This window comes from Coffea arabica, chromosome 2c (assembly GCF_036785885.1).
Source record: "Coffea arabica cultivar ET-39 chromosome 2c, Coffea Arabica ET-39 HiFi, whole genome shotgun sequence".
Lineage (NCBI taxonomy): Eukaryota > Viridiplantae > Streptophyta > Magnoliopsida > Gentianales > Rubiaceae > Coffea > Coffea arabica.
In genome coordinates, this window is record NC_092312.1 from 24,748,645 (window position 1) to 24,770,463 (window position 21,819).

A 21,819-nucleotide genomic window follows, 5' to 3' on the forward strand; every position below is an offset into this window, starting at 1 on the left:
TATGAATCAATTGAATTGGTTAAATACTAGTCTTCAGAGACAATAGTTTGCAGATTGCAGACTATCAAGTACTATCAAATAGGACTGAGAAGTAGAGGAAAACCAACTTCTTACTTTTATTTTGTTGAAGGAAGTAGAAAACCAACTTTTAACACTTGAGTCATATGCTGCAGATCTTTATTATAGCATCAGAATAGGAACAAGAATGACCTTACCTCACATGTATATTTACCAAAAGAACTATTCCATCCCATTGAAGTATATGATGTATACGTGGCAAATTCAGGTGTAGTAAAAGAGATCATCAGCTATATTTGTGGGATCAGGATCTTGTTTACCACTTTCAGGATCCTCATAAGAAACCTGTCCTTGATCATTCTTTTCCTCATTACTATCACTGATTTCAGGAAAGGCCCTCTTTGCCATGCATCCTTACAAGGCCCCTGCGCCGGATGGTACGTTCCCTTTATTTTTTCAAAAAATTTGGAATATAGTTAAAAGAGAGGTGATTGATTTGGTTAGACAATTTTTCAAGGGAAATTTCTTGCCTAAAGCTACAAATGAAACTCTGATCACCTTGATTCCAAAAAATGATGCCCCCCTTAATTTCAATCAGTTCAGACCCATTAGTTTATGTAATGTGGTCTACAAAATCATTGCAAAAATCCTCATCAATAGGATGAAACCGCTCCTTCCAAATTGCATCAATCCCGCCCAATCTGTTTTTATCCCTGGTAGGCAAATCGTTGATAATATCATTCTAGCTCACGAAAGCATTCATCACCTATGTCGCGCCCCACTTTTTGATGGTGTAGGTGGAAGTGTGTGTGAACGTGTGTAGAAGTGAAAGAAAAGACCGTGGGATTGTGAAATGCGACGGTTTTGGTCAAGTAAAGTTCAAAAGGATTTTTTTGTATGAAAAATGGAGTCGCCACTTGGTATAGAGTTAGGGTGTACCAAGTCACCCAAAAAATGATTTTTTGTTTTTGAATGAAAAAGTAAACAAACCCTTTTTTGAAAAACTTTTAGGTCTACGTAACCAAAGAAAGGGATCGGGGGTCACGTTTGGTAAGGGAGAAGGCAAAGGCGGAACCTAAGGCACTCCCTTACCCTAGCCAAAGCTAGTTGCGTGACTTAGCCCCACGTTTCCTAATTTTCTACCCAAGGTATGTATCGCATGTTGGATATGACTAGATGAATGCGAAATGGAAAGGAAAATGCAAACCTAAATCTAAATGTCTCTTATGAGATTTTTGGTCCCAATCACATGGGTTTGTGATGGCCAATAGGAAGAATCTCATAGAGGTCATAGGAAAATGCAAATGAAGACTCAAATATGTGCAAGTGTGAAAATGTATGAAGGATGCGAAATGTAAAAAAAAAGGTAAGTGCAAGTGTGCAAATGTGATAAAATAAAGGTGTTCGTGTGTAAATGGATGAAAAATAGAATAGTAGATACATATAAGTGTAATTTTGAGTGCCATTTGTGAGGTGAGAAATAAATAAGTGATAAAAAGATGTTGAGAAAGTGTGGATTGAGAAAAATGAGAAAATGTGGTTAAAAGGTGAAGAGGTGATATAAAAAAGAATGCAAGTGTATGACCCTAAGGGGATGCATCAAGTCGGGCACGGGAAGGACTCCTAACTTTACGACTTTGATTTTCCCTTGGATTAGAAAAAAGAACTAGCGTGCTAAGACTATTGAGTAGCCACACTCGCTCGTTTCCCTTATCGAAAGGGGACACTCAAGCAAATGTACCCTATAACTAGTATGAAATGCAAAAATCCTAAAATGAGGGGAAAAGGGGTTTGAGGAGCATGCCAAATGATAAAAACTAAGAAAAATGCATGAAATGTAGTGAACATGCAAATATGCACTAACAAAAGGGGGACGGCCTATTGGGTCTAGCGTTGGACTAACCCATTCTATGAATTCCTACTAGCGTTGGACTAGTGGAAACGTACATTCATCCATCACATTCATTCATGGCTATGGAAAGCGAGTAGATATGCCAAACGCTCGTAAACATGTAGCACATAACACTTAGCATGCTCGACTAGATGCAAAAGCCTAATAAAGCAAATTAACACATAGCCACAAAAGCAAGCAATCAAACTAATGGACCTATTACATTTGCTAGCTAGGCACACGTCTTCAATAGGTCTTCATCAAATGCCCTCCAAGCCCTATCTATTACAAGCCAAGAGGTGTACACATACCCCATAAAAGAATAATTTAACAAAAAGTAAAAGTAAATGGAACAAAAGAAAGGAATTAAAGAAAGGTAAGGAAAGCAAAGTAGACATGCAATTCTCACTTAGCACGTTGGATCACATAGGAGATACCAAAAAGGGATAAAAGAAGTTATACCTCCCCTGTTTGTCCAAATGAAGAAAAATGGCTTCAAAACAATAAAAAGGTCAAGATACCACTTTATTTGGGAAAATTAAAGAAAATAAGCAAACACAAGCTCGCTTGATCATAAAGTTCACAAATTCATGCATTAAGTACCACCTAAACAAATGAAAGCAAACGAACAATCGAATTGCAAAGTTGAGGCTACCAAGGACTCAATTGCGAACGCTAACCAAGCACTCAAACCTAATCAAACACTTTTAGGAACTTCAAGGGTCCAGGGGCAAAGAAAAAGTCAAGCAAATTAATTAAGGACTCAATTGCAAAAGACTGGAATGTAATTTGGCCACAATGCGACAAAGGGAGACTTGGGGGGTCAAAGTGCAATTTTCAAAAATAGTTTCATGCAAAACTATGCAAAGCTACGTAAACATTGTCTGCAACAAGAACATTTACTGGTGAAGTTTTCTGCAATCCAAACAATGCCGCACCAGCTATCAATCTCAACCAATTTTTGATCAAAAACTTTTCAACCCAAACACTCAAAATTTAATTTAAGCAACCTGACACACCATTCCAACATCCAAACAAACCAAAACATAGAACGAAAAACACACAAATGCTTGAAGAAAAGTCCAGCAATCATTCGGCAACTGGAGTTGATCATTTTACAACAAGGTTGTGATCCTAGCTCAAGTGTTTAAAACCCAAATATGCAAACTCAACACCACTCACCCACTTCCCCTTCAACATCAGATTAAGCTAGCAAAAGAAAATGACCAAAACCAGCTTGTGTGGGCTGTTGCGAAAAAAAAAAAGAAAAACAGCAAATTATGAGTATGAAAACGCAGCAAAAGAAAAGACAAGAAATTCAGCAAGAGTTTCTGGAACAAAAACAAGCAGGCTGCTGCATTTTCCTTCTCAAACTAAGATTTCTTAATCACAGCCTTGATTCGAATTTTCCCAAATCAACATCATACATTCAAACTAAACAACCAATTTCACTAAAAACAGAAAAATTTAGCAAGACATCATGCAAATCTGCCGCACAATAAGAAACCAAAGAGAACCTACAACTTGGATAGGAGCAACAATGTGGGAAAGAAACTAAAAGCACAAGAGATTGGGAAAGCAACCATGTATGATTGAAGTGAATGCGAAATTAAAACCAGAAACAACCCAAACATGAACTCAGATTCTGGTGGGAACCACTAAGAGTTAAGAATGCAGCTGCCACAGGCGTGAAAAATTGCAACAAAAAGGAGAAAAAGAAGAAGAAACTGGCGGCATGCCTATCTGGAAACATAAACTTTATGTAAAAAGATTCAGCAGCCAGTTTGTGATATGACGAAGACTTAGATAAACAGACCCACAGGAAGAAACTTGACCAAAACAAAATTTACAACTACTTCAGAAAAACCAACCCACACGTATCGATGCAACAAACTGAAAATTTCTGAACTTGCTGCAGCAAATTTATGCGCAAACAAACTCAGTTGAAACCATCTAAACTCAGGCAACAAGACCCCCAAACATTCTTTCCCATTTTTTTTGCCGACATGAAACCTTAAGATTTCAGCATACAAACAAGAATAACAACACAAACATGGGAATTTTCTGCTACATATGAACCCAGATGCCTTCTCGAATGAGCTAGCCATGAAAAATGTCATTTTTTCTGTTTAAAGTTAACATCTTGCCGCTAACCACAACCTAATAACAAAATCTAACAACAGCACCAAACAATCCTAAGCATTAAGGTAATGGACATGCATATAAACAGCAAAAGATCCCAACTTTGGGGTATAAACACAAGAATAATACAAGATGAAGCAAGCGGCAACCCACAGACGATGGAAGACATGCTTACCAACTTCGATCAACTAGAACTGACCAAAACTCCTCTCATAAAAACCAAAAATGATATCTGAATACTAAAACTTAAATCCCAGGAAAAAGAAAGAGTTCTTACCGTAAGAAAGAAAAACTTGGTCGCCGACGTAGTTGATGATTGAAGCTTTACTTCTCTGATGTCGTTCCTCTGTTTCTTCTTTGCCTCCTCCTCCCCTCTATTCTTGCCTTTCAGTTCTAATCTAGCCCACCACTCTTGCGGTTTTCTTTCTCTGATTTCCCCTCCCCCAGTAACCTCACACGCCGCTAATCCTTTTCTCTGGTTTCTTCCCCTTGTTCCCGTCTCTCCCTTTTCGTTTCCCTCAAAACTCTCAGCCGTCGTCTATTCTTTTCGTGTCTTTCTTTTGCTGTTCTCCCCCCAATCTCCCCTTTATCTTACTTCTAACCTCACAAAGCTGCCTTCTTTTTCTTCTGAAAAGCCTTTGTTGATCCTCTGTTTTTTTTTCCTCACCCTCTCAATCTTTCTCCCTCTTTGCGGCTGTCAACCCTCTCTCTCTTTTCTTGCCATCTCTTTCTTTATATACTGGAATCAAACACCCTAAATCCTCTGTCATTTCTTCTCTATTTGCAGCTGAAGGAGCTGCCTCAAAGTTCCCTTGCAAGCTGCGACCAAAACGCAGCTTGCATGCCGCGGTCCTCATTTTTTTTTTTTGAAACAAAATTAAAAATAACAAAAAACACTTTAATCAATATTGGATGAAAAATAAATAAACTAGAAACAACAAAAAAAATGCAATTTCCAATTTTCTCTTTTTCATTTTCCATTTTCATCGTTTTTTTCATTTTTTCCAAGAAAGCAATGAATAAAACAAAAATAATTAAAACATATTTTTTTGAATGTTTTTCTTTTTCTTTTTTCTTTCCTTTTTCTAGAAACTCTACGCTAAACTTAAAAACTTAAAAAAAACAAAACTAAAAACTAAAAACTAAAACTAAAAAATGAATAAAACTAATATGACAAATAAAAATAAATAGCAAATGAACTAGACAAACTAAAAAGGTAAAATGAATAAAACTAAAATAAAATAACAACTAAAAGTGCAAAACAAACAATAATGAACTAAAATGCAAACAATCTAAAACAAAAATCATGAAATAGATGCAACATACAAATTATTTAAAATTTGGTGTTTACAACCTAAATAACAAGAGACGAGGTAAAGATGGCTATATGGCCTTGAAATTAGACATGTCAAAAGCCTATGATAGAGTGAAGTGGAACTTTATTGCTGCGGTGATGGCTAAAATGGGCTTCTGCCCTATTTTGATTAAATGGATTATCCCTTGCTTAAATTCAGTTTCATTTTCTTTCAATATCAATGGTGACAAAAAAGGCTATGTAGTTCCTTCTAGGGGCATTAGACAAGGGACCCCTTATCCCCTTACCTTTTCATTATCTGTGCTGAAGGCCTCTGTAGTCTCTTTAACCAAGCCTTGAAAAACAAAAGAATCTCCGGTCTGAAGCTGGCTAGGAACGCTCCAAGTCTGTCCCACCTTTTGTTTGCTGGCGATTCCTTGATTTTTTGTAAAGCAAATGTAGGTGAGATAAAGGAAATAAAGAGGATCCCGAAAGTCTATGAAACCGCATTAGGACAACAAATCAACTTGGAGAAATCAACGGCCCTTTTCAGCAAGAACACAAACAGACAGGTGTAGGAAGACATAATGAGGGAGCTGGAGGGGATCAAAGTAGTTGCTCAGGCCCTCAGGGTAAATACTTGGGACTTCCCCTTGTTATAGGACGGTCAAAAAATCAGATTATGAGCTTCATCCGGGAAAGTGTCAAAAAGAAAATTCAAGGTTGGGAAGGAAGATTGTTGAACTAAGCAGGAAAAGAAGTCCTCCTGAAGTCAGTAGCAATGGCCATGCCAGCTTATACTATGTCAGTTTTTAAATTGCCAAAGGGATTATGCAAGGAGTTAAGTTCCATCATGGCAAACTACTGGTGGGGTAGCGAAGGCAACAAGAGGAAAATCCATTGGATGAGCTGGTCCCATTTGACAAATATCAAAGAAAGAGGAGGATTGGATTTTAGGGACCTCGAGGATTTCAACATGGCCTTACTAGCAAAGCAAGTTTGGAAGTTCATCACAAAACCAAACTTGCTTGTTAGTAAGATCATGAAAGCTAAATATTTTCCAAATTCTTCTATTTTACAGGCTACAAAGGCAGCAGGGGATTCATGGATTTGGCAAAGTATACACAGCTCTATAGGCCTTATAGAAGAGGGAAGTAGGAAGAATGTGGGAAACGGGGAAACAATCAACATCTGGGAGGATAGATGGGTTTCAAACTTGACAGGAGGTAAAATTCAATCAACCATACCTACCAACTGTGAAATCATCACGGTGAAGCAGCTGATCATGGGACAACAGTGGGATCCAGGTATCATAAATAGGCTATTTTTGAAGAAGAGAGTGTAGCTATTCAAAGCATCCCTTTAAGCCTCTATGATGGCCGAGACAGAATAAGATGGAATCTCACAAGGTCGGAGATCTACTCAGTCAAGACAGGCTACTCTCTTTTAAAGGAAATGGCAAAGAACCATAGACCCAGCAAGTTGGATCAGGGTGGACAAAGCACAGAGCCAAGTAAAGAAATGATCTGGAAAAGACTTTGGGGACTCAACTTGAAGCATAAGATTAAGCACTTCATCTGGAAATGCCTCAATCAGACCCTTCCAACAAATGAAGCAATTGCCACATGGATAGGGAAAGGATGCAATGTTTGCCGAAGATGTGGAGAAGATGTAGAAACAATTTGTCAAAATTTGAGTAAATTGACTGGAATCGGCCCCTTTCCTCTTCCTGGCCCTTTCTATTAAATAAGAATTCCTGTACAATCTATTTTTGGTAAACCCCTATATACACTTGATTGATTGACCTAATATACGGCTATTGTAACTGATTTTCTATTCTAGGTAAGAAATATATACAGATTTTAGCCATAATGTCTGTCATAATCTGCCATAATCTTTCCCATAATATCTGCCACAATCTTTCCCATAACCTCTGCCATATAATCTGCCATATAATCTGCCACAATCTTTCCCATAACCTCTGCCACAATCTCTGCCATTGATACCATTGATATCCCCCCTCAAATTGATGCTGGCTGATCAACAAGCATCAATTTGTCAACAAGAAAGTGATGACGATTTTTGGAGAGAGCTTTAGTAAACACATCCGCAATCTGGAGATCAGTGGGGATATGCGGAAGAAAGATGACCTGAGCATCATATGATTCACGAATAGAGTGACAATCCACTTCAATGTGTTTGGTACGCTCGTGAAATACTGGATTAGCAGCAATTTGAATTGCACTAGTGTTGTCGGCATGGAGCGGTGTAGACCCTTTTTGAGGAAACCTGAGCTCACCTAACAATCCACGGAGCCAAACAATTTCAGAGCATGCAGAAGACATAGCACGATACTCAGACTCCGTAGAAGACTTAGACACCCTGTCTTGCTTCTTGCTTTTCCAGGAAACGAGAGAAGTACCAAGGAATATGCACCAACCAGTAACTGAACGTCTAGTATCAGAACAACCAGCCCAATCAGCATCACTATATGCAATCAGGCGAATAGGAGAGTTTGCTGGAAAGAAAAGACCAAGAGAAGAAGTGCTTTTCAAATAGCGAACAATGCGGCGAACAGCTGCCAAATGAAGGTGCCGAGGTGCTTGCATAAACTGACTAACTTGTTGAACAGTAAAAGAGATATCAGGGCGAGTAATAGTCAGGTAGTTTAGACTACCCACCAGCTGTCGATATAAAGACGGATCAGAGATAAGATCACCTTCATCATGACGATATTTAACATTCACTTCCAAAGGGATATCAACGGATCGACCATCTTAAAGACCAGCCAAAGCAATTAACTCCCGAATGTATTTGTGCTGGTGTAAGAAAATACCGGTGGAATTAGAATATACCTCAAGACCTAAAAAATACTGTAAAGAACCCAGATCTTTCATATGGAAACAACGTTGAAGATGGTCTTGAAGTTGAGAAATCAATGCAGAATCAGTCCCGATAATAACAATATCATCAACATATACAAGAAGTATGACAATGCCTTTAGATGTCTTGCAAAGAAACAAAGAGGAATCATACTGGCTTTGGACAAAGGAGAAACCAAGAAGTGCGGAACGAAATTTATCAAACCAAGCACGTGGAGCTTGTTTCAAACCATAGAGTGATCGTTTCAACTTACAAACATCACCTGAAGGTGTGGAGAATAACCCTGGTGGTGGAGTCATATAAATGTCTTCTTTCAGATCTCCATGTAAAAAGGCATTCTTAACGTCCATCTGTCGCAGTGACCATCCCTTAGAAGCAGCAATGGCAAGAACAAGTCGTACCGTAGTCATCTTTGCTACAGGAGCAAATGTCTCCTCATAATTGATTCTATATTCCTGTCGATTACCAAAGGCCACCAATCTCGCTTTATGTCTATCAAGCGTTCCATCGGACCGTAATTTAATGGAATAGACCCATTTACAGCCAATGGATTTTACACCAGTAGGACAAGGTACGATGTCCCAAGTATGATTCTCCAAAAGAGCTTGAAGTTCTTCGTCCATAGCTTTTACCCAACATGCATGTTTAATTGCTTGAGAATAAGAGGAAGGTACTGCAGTGTCAACTAAAGCGGCAGAGAAACCATACCTATCAGGAGGCTTGCTGATACGGGAAGATCGTCGTAGAGTCACAGAATCCTCAGAAGTGGTAGGCAGTGGAGCAGGATCGGGAAGGATTTCTAATGATGGAAGTCGTCGACGTTGATAGACAATGCCAGGTCTAAATCGTTGAATTGGTGGAGAGATATCATCAAAGCTAGGAAGAACAACATTGTTGGAAGAAAAAGTGTGCTGCTGAAAATAGTACTCATGCTCAAAGAAAATGACATGTCGAGAGACACGCAAACGATTAGCAACAGCATCATAACATAAGAATCCTTTTTGAGTGGTGCTATAGCCCATAAAGGCACACCGAACTGACTGAGCTGCAAGCTTGTAGCGCTCATGAGGTGGTAGGTGAACAAAACAAACACAACCAAATGTGTGTAGCATGTGATAATTAGGATGTACACCAAAAAGATGATAATAAGGAGAATCAAAATCCAATTGTTGAGAAGGCAATCGATTAATCAAATACACAGCAGTTGACAAAGCTTCAACCCAAAATCTAGGGGGTACAGAAGATTGCAAGAGTAATGTTCGAACCATATCCAACAAATGGCGGTTTTTGCGTTCAGCCACCCCATTTTGTTGAGGGGTATAAGGACATGATCTCTGAGATATGATCCCTTTGCGTTGCAAGTAGGCTTGGAAGTCATGTGACACATATTCCCTACCATTATCAGACCGTAAGATCTTAATACAAGTGGAAGATTGTGTCTCAATGTAAGCCACAAAGGTTTGAAAAACAGTAAACACCTCAGCTTTAGTGCGCAGAAAATATATCCATGTGAACCGACTATAGTCATCAATGAATGTCACAAAGTATTTATACTGCGCATGTGAAATGACAGGAGTAATATCCCAAACACCACTATGTATTATCTCAAAGCATGCACTAGCACAACCAACAGAAGTAGGAAAAGGTAACATCTTACTCTTTCCCAATTTACACACAGAACAATCAAGAGATGATGCATGAGTAAAACCTTGATTTTTAGCACCAAGAAAACCACGCTTTATTAAATCAGATAAAATGACATTATTTGGATGGCCCAATCGTCTATGCCAAATTTCAGCCTTATTTTCAACAATCATAGAGGCTAAAGATAAAGTTCTAGGAACAGTAAATTGCAATGGAAATAATCTTCCCACTCTGGGCCCCTTCGCGATTACCTTCCCCGACATCTGGTCCTGCACAAGACAACCACCACGAGAGAAATGTACATCACAATGATTCTCCACTAGCTGTCCAACAGAGATTAAATTAGTAGACAACTTAGGAGCAACAAATACATGGCGAAAAGAATGTCCAATATCACCAATAGTTGTAATTGGAAGATTACTACCATTAGCAATCTGAATATTTTGGCGACCAGTATATGGCCGCAAATTTTGTAAAAAATCAGATGAACCAGTCATATGATTGGTGGCTCCTAAGTCGATAAACCAAGTAGATGAAGCTGGCTTACCTTGACCTTGAAGACCAAGGGCAGAAAATGCAGTAAGAATCATCTGCTGGACCATTTCTGGGGTCATAACAGTCTGGCTGGTTGTAGATGTAGGACCAATAACAGGAGCATCTGGAACAGTAGCTTGAAAAGCTTGGGCTCGCCTGTTTTCCGGACGTGTAGGACATTCCTTGAGAATATGTCCACTTTGCTTACAGTAATTGCAGAATTTCTTACCACAATTGCGAGCAATATGGCCAAACTCCTTGCAGCTGTAGCACTGCATTTGTCCCTTTCCTCTATTCCTTCCTTGTGCAGCATAAGCAACATTGACAACCTCTGATGTCCCACCAGCTGCACTTAGAATTGACTGTGTAGCCAATCTTTGTTCTTCCCGTAACAATTCACCAACACACACATCCAAAGAAGGAACTGGATTTCGATTCAGCAATCCACCCCGAGCAGTCTCAAATTCTGGCCTCAGTTTCATCAAAAACTGATCACGCATGCTAACTTGATGAACTTTTTGAAAGCTTGCTAAGGCCTCCTTAGGTATCTCAGAGTAGATGATATCAGAATATTCACCCCACAGATTTAGAAATTCAAAATAATATTGCTCAATAGAGAGATTACCTTGACTGAACTTACTGATATCAAGTTCAAGCTGAAATCGTCTTGCAGTGTTGTGTTGATGATATATGCGTTTCAGAAAATTCCATATCTCCTTTGCAGTATTAAATGAACGTAAGCTGTTCACCATATGAGGTTCAATGGATGCTAAAATCCATGAAATAATTCGTGAATCATTTGTCTCCCATTGACTTATTTCTTTCTCAGTTCCAGAAGTAGTAGAAGACCCATCAATGTGACCCCAAAGCTCCTTCCCTTTCAGAAACATTCTAAACTGAAATTCCCATGTTGTATAATTCTTCCCTGTAAGTCTGATACCCAAAGTCTCTGCAGATTGTCTTCCAAAAGAATTCTCAGCAGCCATTCTTAACAAAACTCAAATGCAAATCCGAAATCACAGATTGATAAACTAAGAAATATCAAAATCAGAATGTTGAATAGAAATCAACCCAAAAAGCTATAGAAAAAAAAACACTCAAAATATCTTATAGATTCAAAAGGTAGGCTCTGATACCATGTCAAAATTTGAGTAAATTGACTGGAATCGGCCCCTTTCCTCTTCCTGGTCCTTTCTATTAAATAAGAATTCCTGTACAATCTATTTTTGGTAAACCCCTATATACACTTGATTGATTGATCTAATATACAGCTATTGTAACTGATTTTCTATTCTAGGTAAGAAATATATACAGATTTTAGCCATAATGTCTGTCATAATCTGCCATAATCTTTCCCATAATATCTGCCACAATCTTTCCCATAACCTCTGCCACAATCTCTGCCATTGATACCATTGATACAATTGAGCACTTATTCTTTTTTTGCAGGAATGTCCAGGATAGCTGGAGGCTATTCCCAATTCAGTGGGATGGATGCCTCGAGCACCAGTGGAACTTCGAAAGATAGTGGGGCAAATTACAAGAGGCTACTCACAGGAACCAGGGATCAGGTCATATTGCCCAGACAGCAAACTTCCTGTGGCACTTATGGAAGAGCAGGAACAAAGTCTGTTTCAATTCAAAGGTTCAAGAAAGCCACCTGATAGTCACCAGGGCTCAACAAGAATGGCTTGAATATGAAGAGATAGGGAAAGAAGAAAGGAGTCAAATCTTGGATTCAAGCCCCACAAGTTTAACCAGGCTACCCACGGTGGAAGTCCCAGGAGCAATGTGTGTGGCCACCTGTGGAGCTGTAGATAGAACAAGGAAAAAGGCAGGAATAGGAATAGTAGTCAGAGATAACAGTAGGAAGCTAACAGCAACAAAGGCGATCCCTTTAACTTTCAGCGGAGATAGGATCTTAACAGATGCTCTAGCAATTCGTACAGGATTGTTATTTGCAATGGAACAACAGTGGGCTTCTTTAGAGATCCAATCTGAATGTAAAGCCTTGATAGTTAGGCTAAATGAAGAAGCTGAAGATGAATCCTAGCTTGCAGTCATCATCAGAGATATAAAGCAACTAAAAGCATCCTTTTGGAAGTGTAATTTCTACTTAGTTAGTCAGCATGAAGATAGAGTTAGTTTTAAGCTTGCAAAATTTTCAACCAAACTGATACATGATGTTAAGTGGGAAAGATCTTTCCCTCTGTGGCTCAAACGACCATCACAGTCCTGATGGAGCAGTTGCTCCCTTTTGTACAATTTTTTTTTTTTTGTCGACACAGGGGTGTTTGGGTCAATCCTTACGGGGTCCGACTAATCCCCTGTGGCCCAGATTTGGTGACCCAACCTGACCCGAACGCGATAAGTGCGCGGAGGATGCTTCATTTTGTACAATGCTGTATAGGCACAAAATTAATTAATATTAAAGCTAGTGACATTTTGACAAAAAAAAACTATCACTGATTTCAGAAATCAACGGCTTAGATTGCACTACCTCCTTAGAAAGATGGAAGTCATCAACATTGTGTGAGGGTTAAGATTTACCATTCTCACCCGGTGCTTGCTTTTGCCTTTGCTTTTAAAAAAATTTTTTTTTTCTTTATCCTGTCGCGCTTCGTCAATACGACATGTATAGTTTAGTTCACAAACTTTGTCAGAGCAATAATTGGCCGGCTTTTTTTCTTCTAGCTATAATCTAAGGAATTAACCCTGCATTTTAGCACTAGGCTACTAGCATTGTTTTCATATATTTAGTACATTTTATTTTTTTCTCTACCACTAGTCTAATTTGTAATTCTTGGATCCTTCCTTCTCAACTTGAAATATTGCCTCCAAATGTAGCCTTTAGTATGTTTCCAAAGATTTCATTGCCAGCCAAGTGCTTTTGATCTACCATATTTTTTCTTTTGGTATTCCATTTTTATTTCACTAGGTAAAAGGTTGAATGAACATATTGATGTGAACTAAAATAAAAATGATATGTGCAACCACCCTTTCAAATAAAGTCCCCAAATAGCTTATAATTGCAACCAATTGTTTAACTGTGTTTTGGACAAACATGTGGGCTGGTTGGCTGCCATATCTTCTAGCATGAACAAAACGAGTAGTATTTACAGTATGGGAACTCTTGGCAAAATCCTTAGCAAGATGAATCAGATGACCAAATGCCTAACCTCTATGATAACACTCCAAAAAAAAAAGGAAGTGTGTACCAAAAATCCTGAACACCGAGTTCCCAACCCGCTCTTTTTACTCCTTCCAAATAAATTAAGGGTTAATTATATTTATCTCCCCTGAGGTTTGACCATATTACCAATCAATCCCTATAATTTGTTTAAATAACGGTCTCACCCTTTGAATGATCAAACATTTAACAAAAACCCCCCTTAATGCCGAAAATGCCCTTTTTGAGGCCATGTTGCATTAAAAAAAGAACATATTTTTATTTATTAACCTTCAAATAATCCAAAAAAATAGAAAAAAGTTTTTGCTTATTATTTTATAAAAATCATATCTTTGCTTCCATAAATAGTTTTGAATCAATAATTATTTTAAATCTTAAAAATGAATATTAAAAATTAGGTAAATTGAAAGAAAAATAAAAAAGAAGCAATTATTTTAAATCCTCAAGTATGGTTCGAATTTGTGGTTCAAGGCATGTTGCGGAGAACACAAGGCATGTTTTCCTCAATTTGAACCATACTTCAGGAATTAAAATTATTTTTTCTTTTTTTTTATTTTTCTTTCAATTTATCTAATTTTTAATATTCATTTTTAAGATTTAAAATAATTATTGATTCAAAACTATTTATGGAAGCAAAGATATGGTTTTTATAAAATAATAAGCAAAAACATTTTTCTATTTTTTTGGATTGCTTCAGGGTTAATAAAATAAAAATATGTTCTTTTTTTAATGCAACATGGCCTCAATAAGGGCATTTTCGGCATTAAGGGGGTTTTTGTTAAATGTTTGATTATTCAAAAGGTGAGACCGTTATTTGGACAAATTACAGGGATTGATTGGTAATATGATCAAACCTCAAGGGAGGTAAATGTAATTAACCCATAAATTAAATATAGTACAGTACCATTTAAATCTATCCTTATTTTATCCTTACATTTTAGATATATCCACCCTAAAAAGTGAACATTTTCTCAATTTTTTAAAATCTTAAAACTTTACGTTGTGTTTGTAATTTTGAAATCACATCGTAGTTTTCATCCAACGATTGTTGCATGTAGACATTTCTTCGCAAAGATTTTGTGATTAATTGATAGTTGTAACTTGTCCCCTTAACTCAGGAATCATGGTTAAAATTTTTGTTCGGAAAACCATTTTTCATCAACAATTTTCTACGTTTTCCGTGAACATATTTTTTAATCACTTTTTTACATTTTTTTGATCATTTTTCACTTATCTACTCCTACTCTAATCGAATCTAGGAAGGAGGCGTAGATGAGCCTACAGGAGAATTGACTGGGATTAAATCACCATCAGACTAGACGGGTGCACTACATATTCATATGAATTTGAGCAAACTATATATTGTGGCAAGTTAAGGGATGCAAGATTTGAACCCTTGATTTCTCACCCCATCAAGATTTAAAGTTTTTTATGGTGGCTAAAGATTCAATTACTTTTTTACCTCATATATATATAATCGTTATAGTACATTTTCTATAAAAACTTCAAAAAAAATTGCAATCCAAGCAGGACAAGTCCAAAAACACTAGCAGAAGCTGCTTTAGATTGTAATTTTAAGTAGAAAAATTTTTATATTTTTTGCAAACACATTTTTCAATCATTTTTTTTACCTTACATACATCAAATCACCACAATATATATATATATATATTTTTTATAAAACTCTTAAAAATAGCAATCCAAACAGAAGTAACAAGAACTTTTCAATCCACACTTGACAATGATACATATTCTCAGATTTGCTTAATAAAGAATATTTAAAAAAAAAAAGAAATAGAAAAGGCAGATAGGACATCCATCAAAACTCCACCTAGTTTGTATTTTACTAGCCCATAACAACAAAACCAAAAAAGCCAGTCTCCCAATTTCAATCCCAAAGCCCAAAGGCCTAGCCTCTCAAGTTTGAGGAAAGGATAAAAATTTTTTCTATTTTACAACTGTGCCCCCATTTGCCAAAAACCCTAAACTCTAACTCCACCTTTTTCCACTCTTCCCCCCCCCATCTAGCCATTTCTAGCCTCCTCAGCCGTCCTTTGTTTAGTCACACAAAATTTCCACTCTTCACTGGCTCTTTCTTCATCTCCATAAAAAACCCACCTCCCAAACCATGACAGAAGAAGAACAAAAAATAAGTTTTGTGCCTTTTTTTGGCGGGAGGATTGGTTATATATATAAAAAAAAAGTGAAGTAGTTTTGGATTGAAAAGTGCCAGTAGGGGTGGGCAAAATTATTCGCTAACCCGAAAATCCGTCATATCCGATCCGATCCGATCCGAAAATTAGGATATCCGATTTTTATTATTTGATCGGGTCAAAAGAGGGTCGGGTATCCGCTAAGATGCGGGGCGGGTTAGGGTCACATAATTAAAAACCCGCGGATACCCGATCCGCCCCGCATATATATATATATATATATATATTTTTTTTTTATTTTTATTTTTATTTTTATACACACACTATAAAATAATAAGTTAGAACTAAATAAGTAATTTTATTGAATAAATTGCATTACAAAATATGAGAGACTATAGTTTATTTACAAGATTCATTTGTAAAGGCCATGATCTTATATTTTATAGAAAAAAGTTTAATTAATGTGGAATATATATATTAAAAATTGTGCTACTCATTTCAAATTTTTATTGATTTTGAATTCTTTTAATTTTTTTCCTTTATCTTATATTCTCTTCATATGCTTGTTTCTTGGTGGGAAACCTTTTTTTAGAAAAAAAATTATTAAATCTTAGATGAATGTGTAAAATATAAAATTAAATTGATATAAATAATTTTTTTAAAAAAATTAAATGATAAACGGGACGGGACGGGTACCGGCTGATCCGACCCGGGTACCCGCTGATATTCGGGGCGAGTAAGGGTCAGAAAATGGCTGATCCGCAAGGTGCGGATCGGGTCAGCCAAATGGTGAATGGGGCGGGTACCCGACCCGCGCCCACCCCTAAGTGCCAGGAATCAAGATCAAGCCTTGCTCTACATTTTAGTACTAGGCTACTAGCAAGTTTTCATCTATTCAATATATGTTATTTTTTTTTCTTAGTAAAGTAAAGTAATTCTTGTACCCTTCTTTCTCAACTTGAAATAATCCCTCCAAATGCAGCCTATAATATGTTTCCAAAGATTTCATTGCTAGCCAAGTGCTTTTGATCCACCATATGTTTTTCTTTTGAAATTCCTTTTTTGTTTCACTAGATAACAGTTGAATGAACATATCGATGTGAGCTAAAATTAAAATGATAGGTACAACCATGGTTGTCAAAATCACGATCAGGATTGTAGAATCGTATGATCCTATGATCTGGATTAGCAAAATCAATTCGGATCATGCATAGAATAAAAAATTGTCTTACTATGCATAGGATCATTAGAATCCTTTGTGGGATGGTAGGATCGTACGATTGTACGATTGTGTTGCGCTATGGATTTTTGAAAATTTTGTAAATGTGGGTTAAATTTTGAAATAAAATGGAAACATTTGGAATAGGTTTGTAACTTATGAAAGAATTAGATCCTTGAATCATAATTTTCCAACAATCAACAAAGGAGGAAGAGAGAGAAAGCTTCTTCGGTTCTTTCCTATCTCTATTCCAAACTTCTTCTCCATCTAGATTCCAATAAAATTTTACAAAATTTTGCCAATCTCCCATCTCTAATTTTCTATTGTCGTTGTATCCTTGTCCAAACTCAAGAAATATTTGGTAGAAGAAGTCACCCAACAAAAACAATCACGAGTACCCGTAACCCCTAATTTGATTGTTTCTTTTAATTATGTCTATTAGATATATATGTGTACTAAATGCTTTTATTATTAAGTTTTAAGATAGGTTTTATTCTTATTTCTGATTGGGTAAGACACCTGGGCCTTTTCTTTTCATTTTGGGGTTCCGTTGGTTTTCTTTCTTTTTTTTTTGTAGTTATTTTGTGATATGGAAATATATAGCTATGGATTTCATTGGCGTTCTGTTTCTTTTTTTTTTTTTTGGTTATTTTGTGACATTGAAATATATATAGTTGTGGATTTTGTTCTAGTGTTTGTTTCTAATATTTGTCGTCCTTGTACTACTTAATATTCTTGTGAATTGCATCTAAAGTTGTGTCAATGGTGTTTATTTTTCTATGTTGGTTTGGGGCTGTACTAATAATCTATTAATAGTGTTTATTCTTCTATGTTGGTTTGGGTTTTACTAGAAATAAAAAAGGGTCTAAAAATAATTGAAATATGTAAATAATTAATCTAGTTTCTTGAAAAAATTTGAGGTATTTTAAGAGAATGATATCTTAAAAAGTTTTGCTAGTTGTAGCCAACTACATAGCTGAATTGCTAAAAGAATGAAAGCAAATAATTAGAAAATCATGCGAGGTACATGAATGGAGAAAAACAAATGTGCCATTTTAATAGATGACATTTTACTAGTTAATTTTAATGTTGGAGACCTTGGATTTGGAAGTTATGACCTTGGTGGAGATTGATGATTATCTTAGATTTGAAATTATTATTGTGTAAACAGTAAAACATTTGGTTTTAAGACTTGTAATCATTGGCTCCGTTTGGATTAGTTGTTTTTTAAGGTGTTTTTGAAATATTTTACTATATCAATGTATATGCAAAACTTTTATTGTACATGTTTTTAGTGGTGTTTTTGGAGGTATTTTTGTGATATATTTTAGGGAATTTGTAAAGTTTAAAAATTTTTAGAATAATTTTTAAAATTTAGCACTCCACTCACCACCACTACCCACCACCGCCACCATCCCCTTTCTCCTTCCTTTCTTCTTCCCGTTCCTCTTCCTCCTCCCTCTCTCCCCCCTACCACTCTTCCCTTTCCCTCCCCTTTCTCGCCATACTTTGCCTCTCCCCATCCTTCCCCTCTCCGATTTGGGACCAAAGGCCTCAATTTGGTTGAGGCTAGAGGGGAGTAAGTGGGGTGTAGCGAGGAAAAGGAGGGGAAGGGGAAGGGAAGGAGGAAGGAGGAAAAAGAGGGAGATGGAAGAGGAAGGGAGAGGAATGAGGAGGAAAAAGAGGGAGGGGGAAGAGGGAATGAGAGGAAAGAGGAAACAAGAGAAGGAGGAGGAAGATGGTGGGTTGGGTGATGGTAGTGGTAATAGATGGAAGATGAAGATAGTGTAAATTTTATTTTTAAATTTTTTTGGTATACTTGGAGTTGTTTTTGATATATTGAATGGATATAGTATTTTTTGAGTTATTTTTATTTGTGTATTACTGTAATATTGTATATACAAAACTTGTTTTTCAAAAAAAAAAAATGAAACCAAACAGAGCCTATTTATAACTGTTTATATTCTTCTTCTTTATTTCTTGTCAAGCTATAGGTAAAAATGCTATATGTTTATAAATAATTTACTTATTTGATATCTTTTAGGTTGTACAAAACTGTATATGAATTTCAAATTAATTAATTTAGTTAATTTGGGAGCTTTTGGTGGGATCTTACGATCCTACGATCTAATCCTGTGAAACTAAAATCAATCCTACATAGAATCCCAATTTTGCAAACCTTAGGTACAACTGCCCTTTTAAATACAGACACCAGAAAACTCATAGTTGCAGGCAATTGTTTAACTGTGTTCTGGACAACCTTGTAGACTGCTTGGCTGCCAACTCTTCTAGCATGAACAAAGCGAGTAGTATTTACAGTATGACAACTCTGGGCAAAATCCTTAGCAAGATGAATCAGATGACCAAATGCCTAGCCCTCTATGATAACACTCAAAAAAAAAATATTCTGTACCAAAAATCCTGAACACCAAGTCCTTAACATTAAATATAGTACCATTTAAATCTGTCCTTCTTTTATCCTTTAGTTTTAGATTTATCCACATTGAAAAGTGAACATTTTTTTTAAAACTTTAAAATGTTACGTTATGTTTGTAATTTTGAAACAATGTTTTAAAAACCGGACCGTTAATCGAACCGGTGAAGTGAAAGGGTCGAGGTTCAACCGGTCGGACCGGTTCAACCTCGGTTCAATGAATTTTTTTAAAAATAATTTATATAAATATATATGTGCACAAAATAAGACATGTAATGGATAATTTAATACTTTATATGATGAAAAGTTTACTATTTTTGAATAACTTGGATTTTTAAAAATAAATTTTTAAAATTATAAGTTAAAACAAATAAATTTCATCTCAATTTCAATTATATCTACCAAAAAAATCTTAAATATAATCCAAAAATATCACAATATTTGAAATTATACAAAATTCACGTCTATGAGAATTTAGACATTGTGAACTTAAATTTTAATTTACATTTTGGAATTTAAATTTACAATTTAAAAAAGAAAGTTTGGAGTTCGAAGAAAATCAAGAGAATTGAAAATAGAAATGCAAATTTGATAAGAAACAAAAAATTAGATAAAAGTGAGTGGTTGTGGTATTAAATAAATTGGGTTAAAGAAAAATAATTCTTTTTTAACTTTTTTAAATTTAATGGACAAAAACAAAATTAAAATATGGAAGAAAACATCAATAAATTAAAAATAAAGAGGTTTGATTAAAAAATGAGTGGCAAAAGAAAAGATGATAGAGAGAGAGAGAGTGTGTGTGTGTGTGTGTGTGTGTGTTGAAGATTAAAAAGAAAGAGTCATGAAAGGATGATATTTTGTGAAAAAAATGGAACAAAAGAAATATGAGTGTTTGTTTTATATAAATAAGTTATCAAAAAAAACTAATAAGATGTGATAGTGCAACGGTTACTACATTGGTCTTCTATTACAAAGGTCTTGAGTTCGAATCTTGATAACTACATTTTGCAAAAAAAAAAAAAAAAAAAAAAAAGGAAACTCAAAAACCGGAAATAACCGGTTCAAATCCGGTTCAGCGGTTTAGCGGTCCGACCGGTTTTTGACCGGTTTCTTGACAAAGTCAAACCTGGCATTGAACCGGACCGGAGCCATGGCCGGTTCGCGGTTCAACCGGTCGAACCGGCCGGTCCGGTCCGGTTTTCAAAACACTGTTTTGAAATCACATTGTAGTTCTCATCCAATTATTGCCGCATTTAGAAATTTCTTTGTAGAGATTTTGTGATCAATTGGAAGTTGTAACTTATCCCCTTAGATTTTGGAATGTGATTTTTTGTAGAATTTAAAACTTTAATGTGATTTTGGATTGTGATTTTTTGCAGAAAAATTTCAATCACCTTTTCACCTCACATATATTAAATCGTTACAATATATTTTTGTACAAAACTCTTAAAAATTGCAATCCAAATGGAAACAACAAGAACTTTTCAATCCACACTTGACAATGACTATGACCAAACATATTCTCGGATTTGCTTAATAAAGAATTTTTTTTGAAAAAAAAAGGAAAGAGAAAAAGAAGACAAGACATCCGTCAAAGATTCAAAACTCTACCTGGTCTGTATCTTGCTAGCCCATAACAATAAAACCAAAAAAGTTAGTCTTCCTAATTTCAACCCAAAGCCCAAAGGCCTAGCATCTCAACCCTCGACTTTTTCTATTTACCATTTTGACCCCATCTACCAAATACCCTAAGGGATAATTTCAGAAACCTCCCCTGAGGTTTCTGACACTTGCACTGACACCCCTTGAGATTTTAAACATTTCACCACCCTTACTTTTGAGATTTTTGTAATAATTTAGTCCAAATAGGATTAAAATATTATTGCCACGAGTGAGATGAGATTTTTATTTTATGAATGCCCTTTTGGTCCCTGTATTAGTAGAAGATTTGCACAAGTAGTGATAATAAAAAAAAGTCCATGTTTGATCCATTAAAATTTTAAACCGTACACAACAAACTTTAATACAAACTAGAAATCATAGCTACCAACTCAATAATGAAATACAACTTTTACTTAACATAAGATTCATAACAACACACCAATGTTTACTTCAACATTTAATAACTTTCTATTATCCCTTCCTCACTATACAAATTTACACATAACAGCAGGATATATGACGTACAGGAATTCAGTTTTACTATCAACTCAAAAATCTACTGATCAAGAAAATATTTACTAAATAACATACTAGTTTTCTTGAAACTGATTCAACAGAACATTTGTTGTAGGAGGTTGAGATGAAAAGGAAATTCGTACCTTGATTTCTGCTTTTAATCACATTCAGTTCCAACAAATGAACAATATCTTCACTTGGTCTCCATTTTCTTCTTCTTTCTCCTTTGTTTTTTTCCT

General features: G+C 35.9%; 1 protein-coding gene and 1 long non-coding RNA gene across 2 annotated transcripts; one reads left to right on the plus strand and one right to left on the minus strand.

Annotated features, from left to right (window-relative positions):
* The first annotated feature begins 6,126 nt into the window (after positions 1 to 6,126).
* Positions 6,127 to 7,091, plus strand: LOC113724140 (uncharacterized mitochondrial protein AtMg00310-like). The gene is made up of 2 exons (XM_027247076.1): positions 6,127 to 6,652; positions 6,772 to 7,091. Exons 1-2 carry the CDS (start codon positions 6,127 to 6,129, stop codon positions 7,089 to 7,091), a joined length of 846 nt encoding a protein of 281 aa, XP_027102877.1.
* A 3,600-nt stretch (positions 7,092 to 10,691) lies between these two features.
* On the minus strand, positions 10,692 to 11,202 carry LOC113724141 (uncharacterized). The gene is made up of 2 exons (XR_011839788.1): positions 11,032 to 11,202; positions 10,692 to 10,945 (listed from the first exon to the last, which is right to left on the minus strand). It is a non-coding gene; the product is annotated as an uncharacterized lncRNA (long non-coding RNA).
* Positions 11,203 to 21,819: the final 10,617 nt, after the last annotated feature.

Coding starts and splice junctions, on each gene's coding strand:
- LOC113724140 (XM_027247076.1), top strand. CDS start 6,127: ATGGCCATGCCAGCTTATACTATGTCAGTTTTTAAATTGCCAAAGGGA. Junction 6,653..6,771: donor GGGACAACAGTGGGATCCAG/GTATCATAAATA, acceptor AGATCTACTCAG/TCAAGACAGGCTACTCTCTT.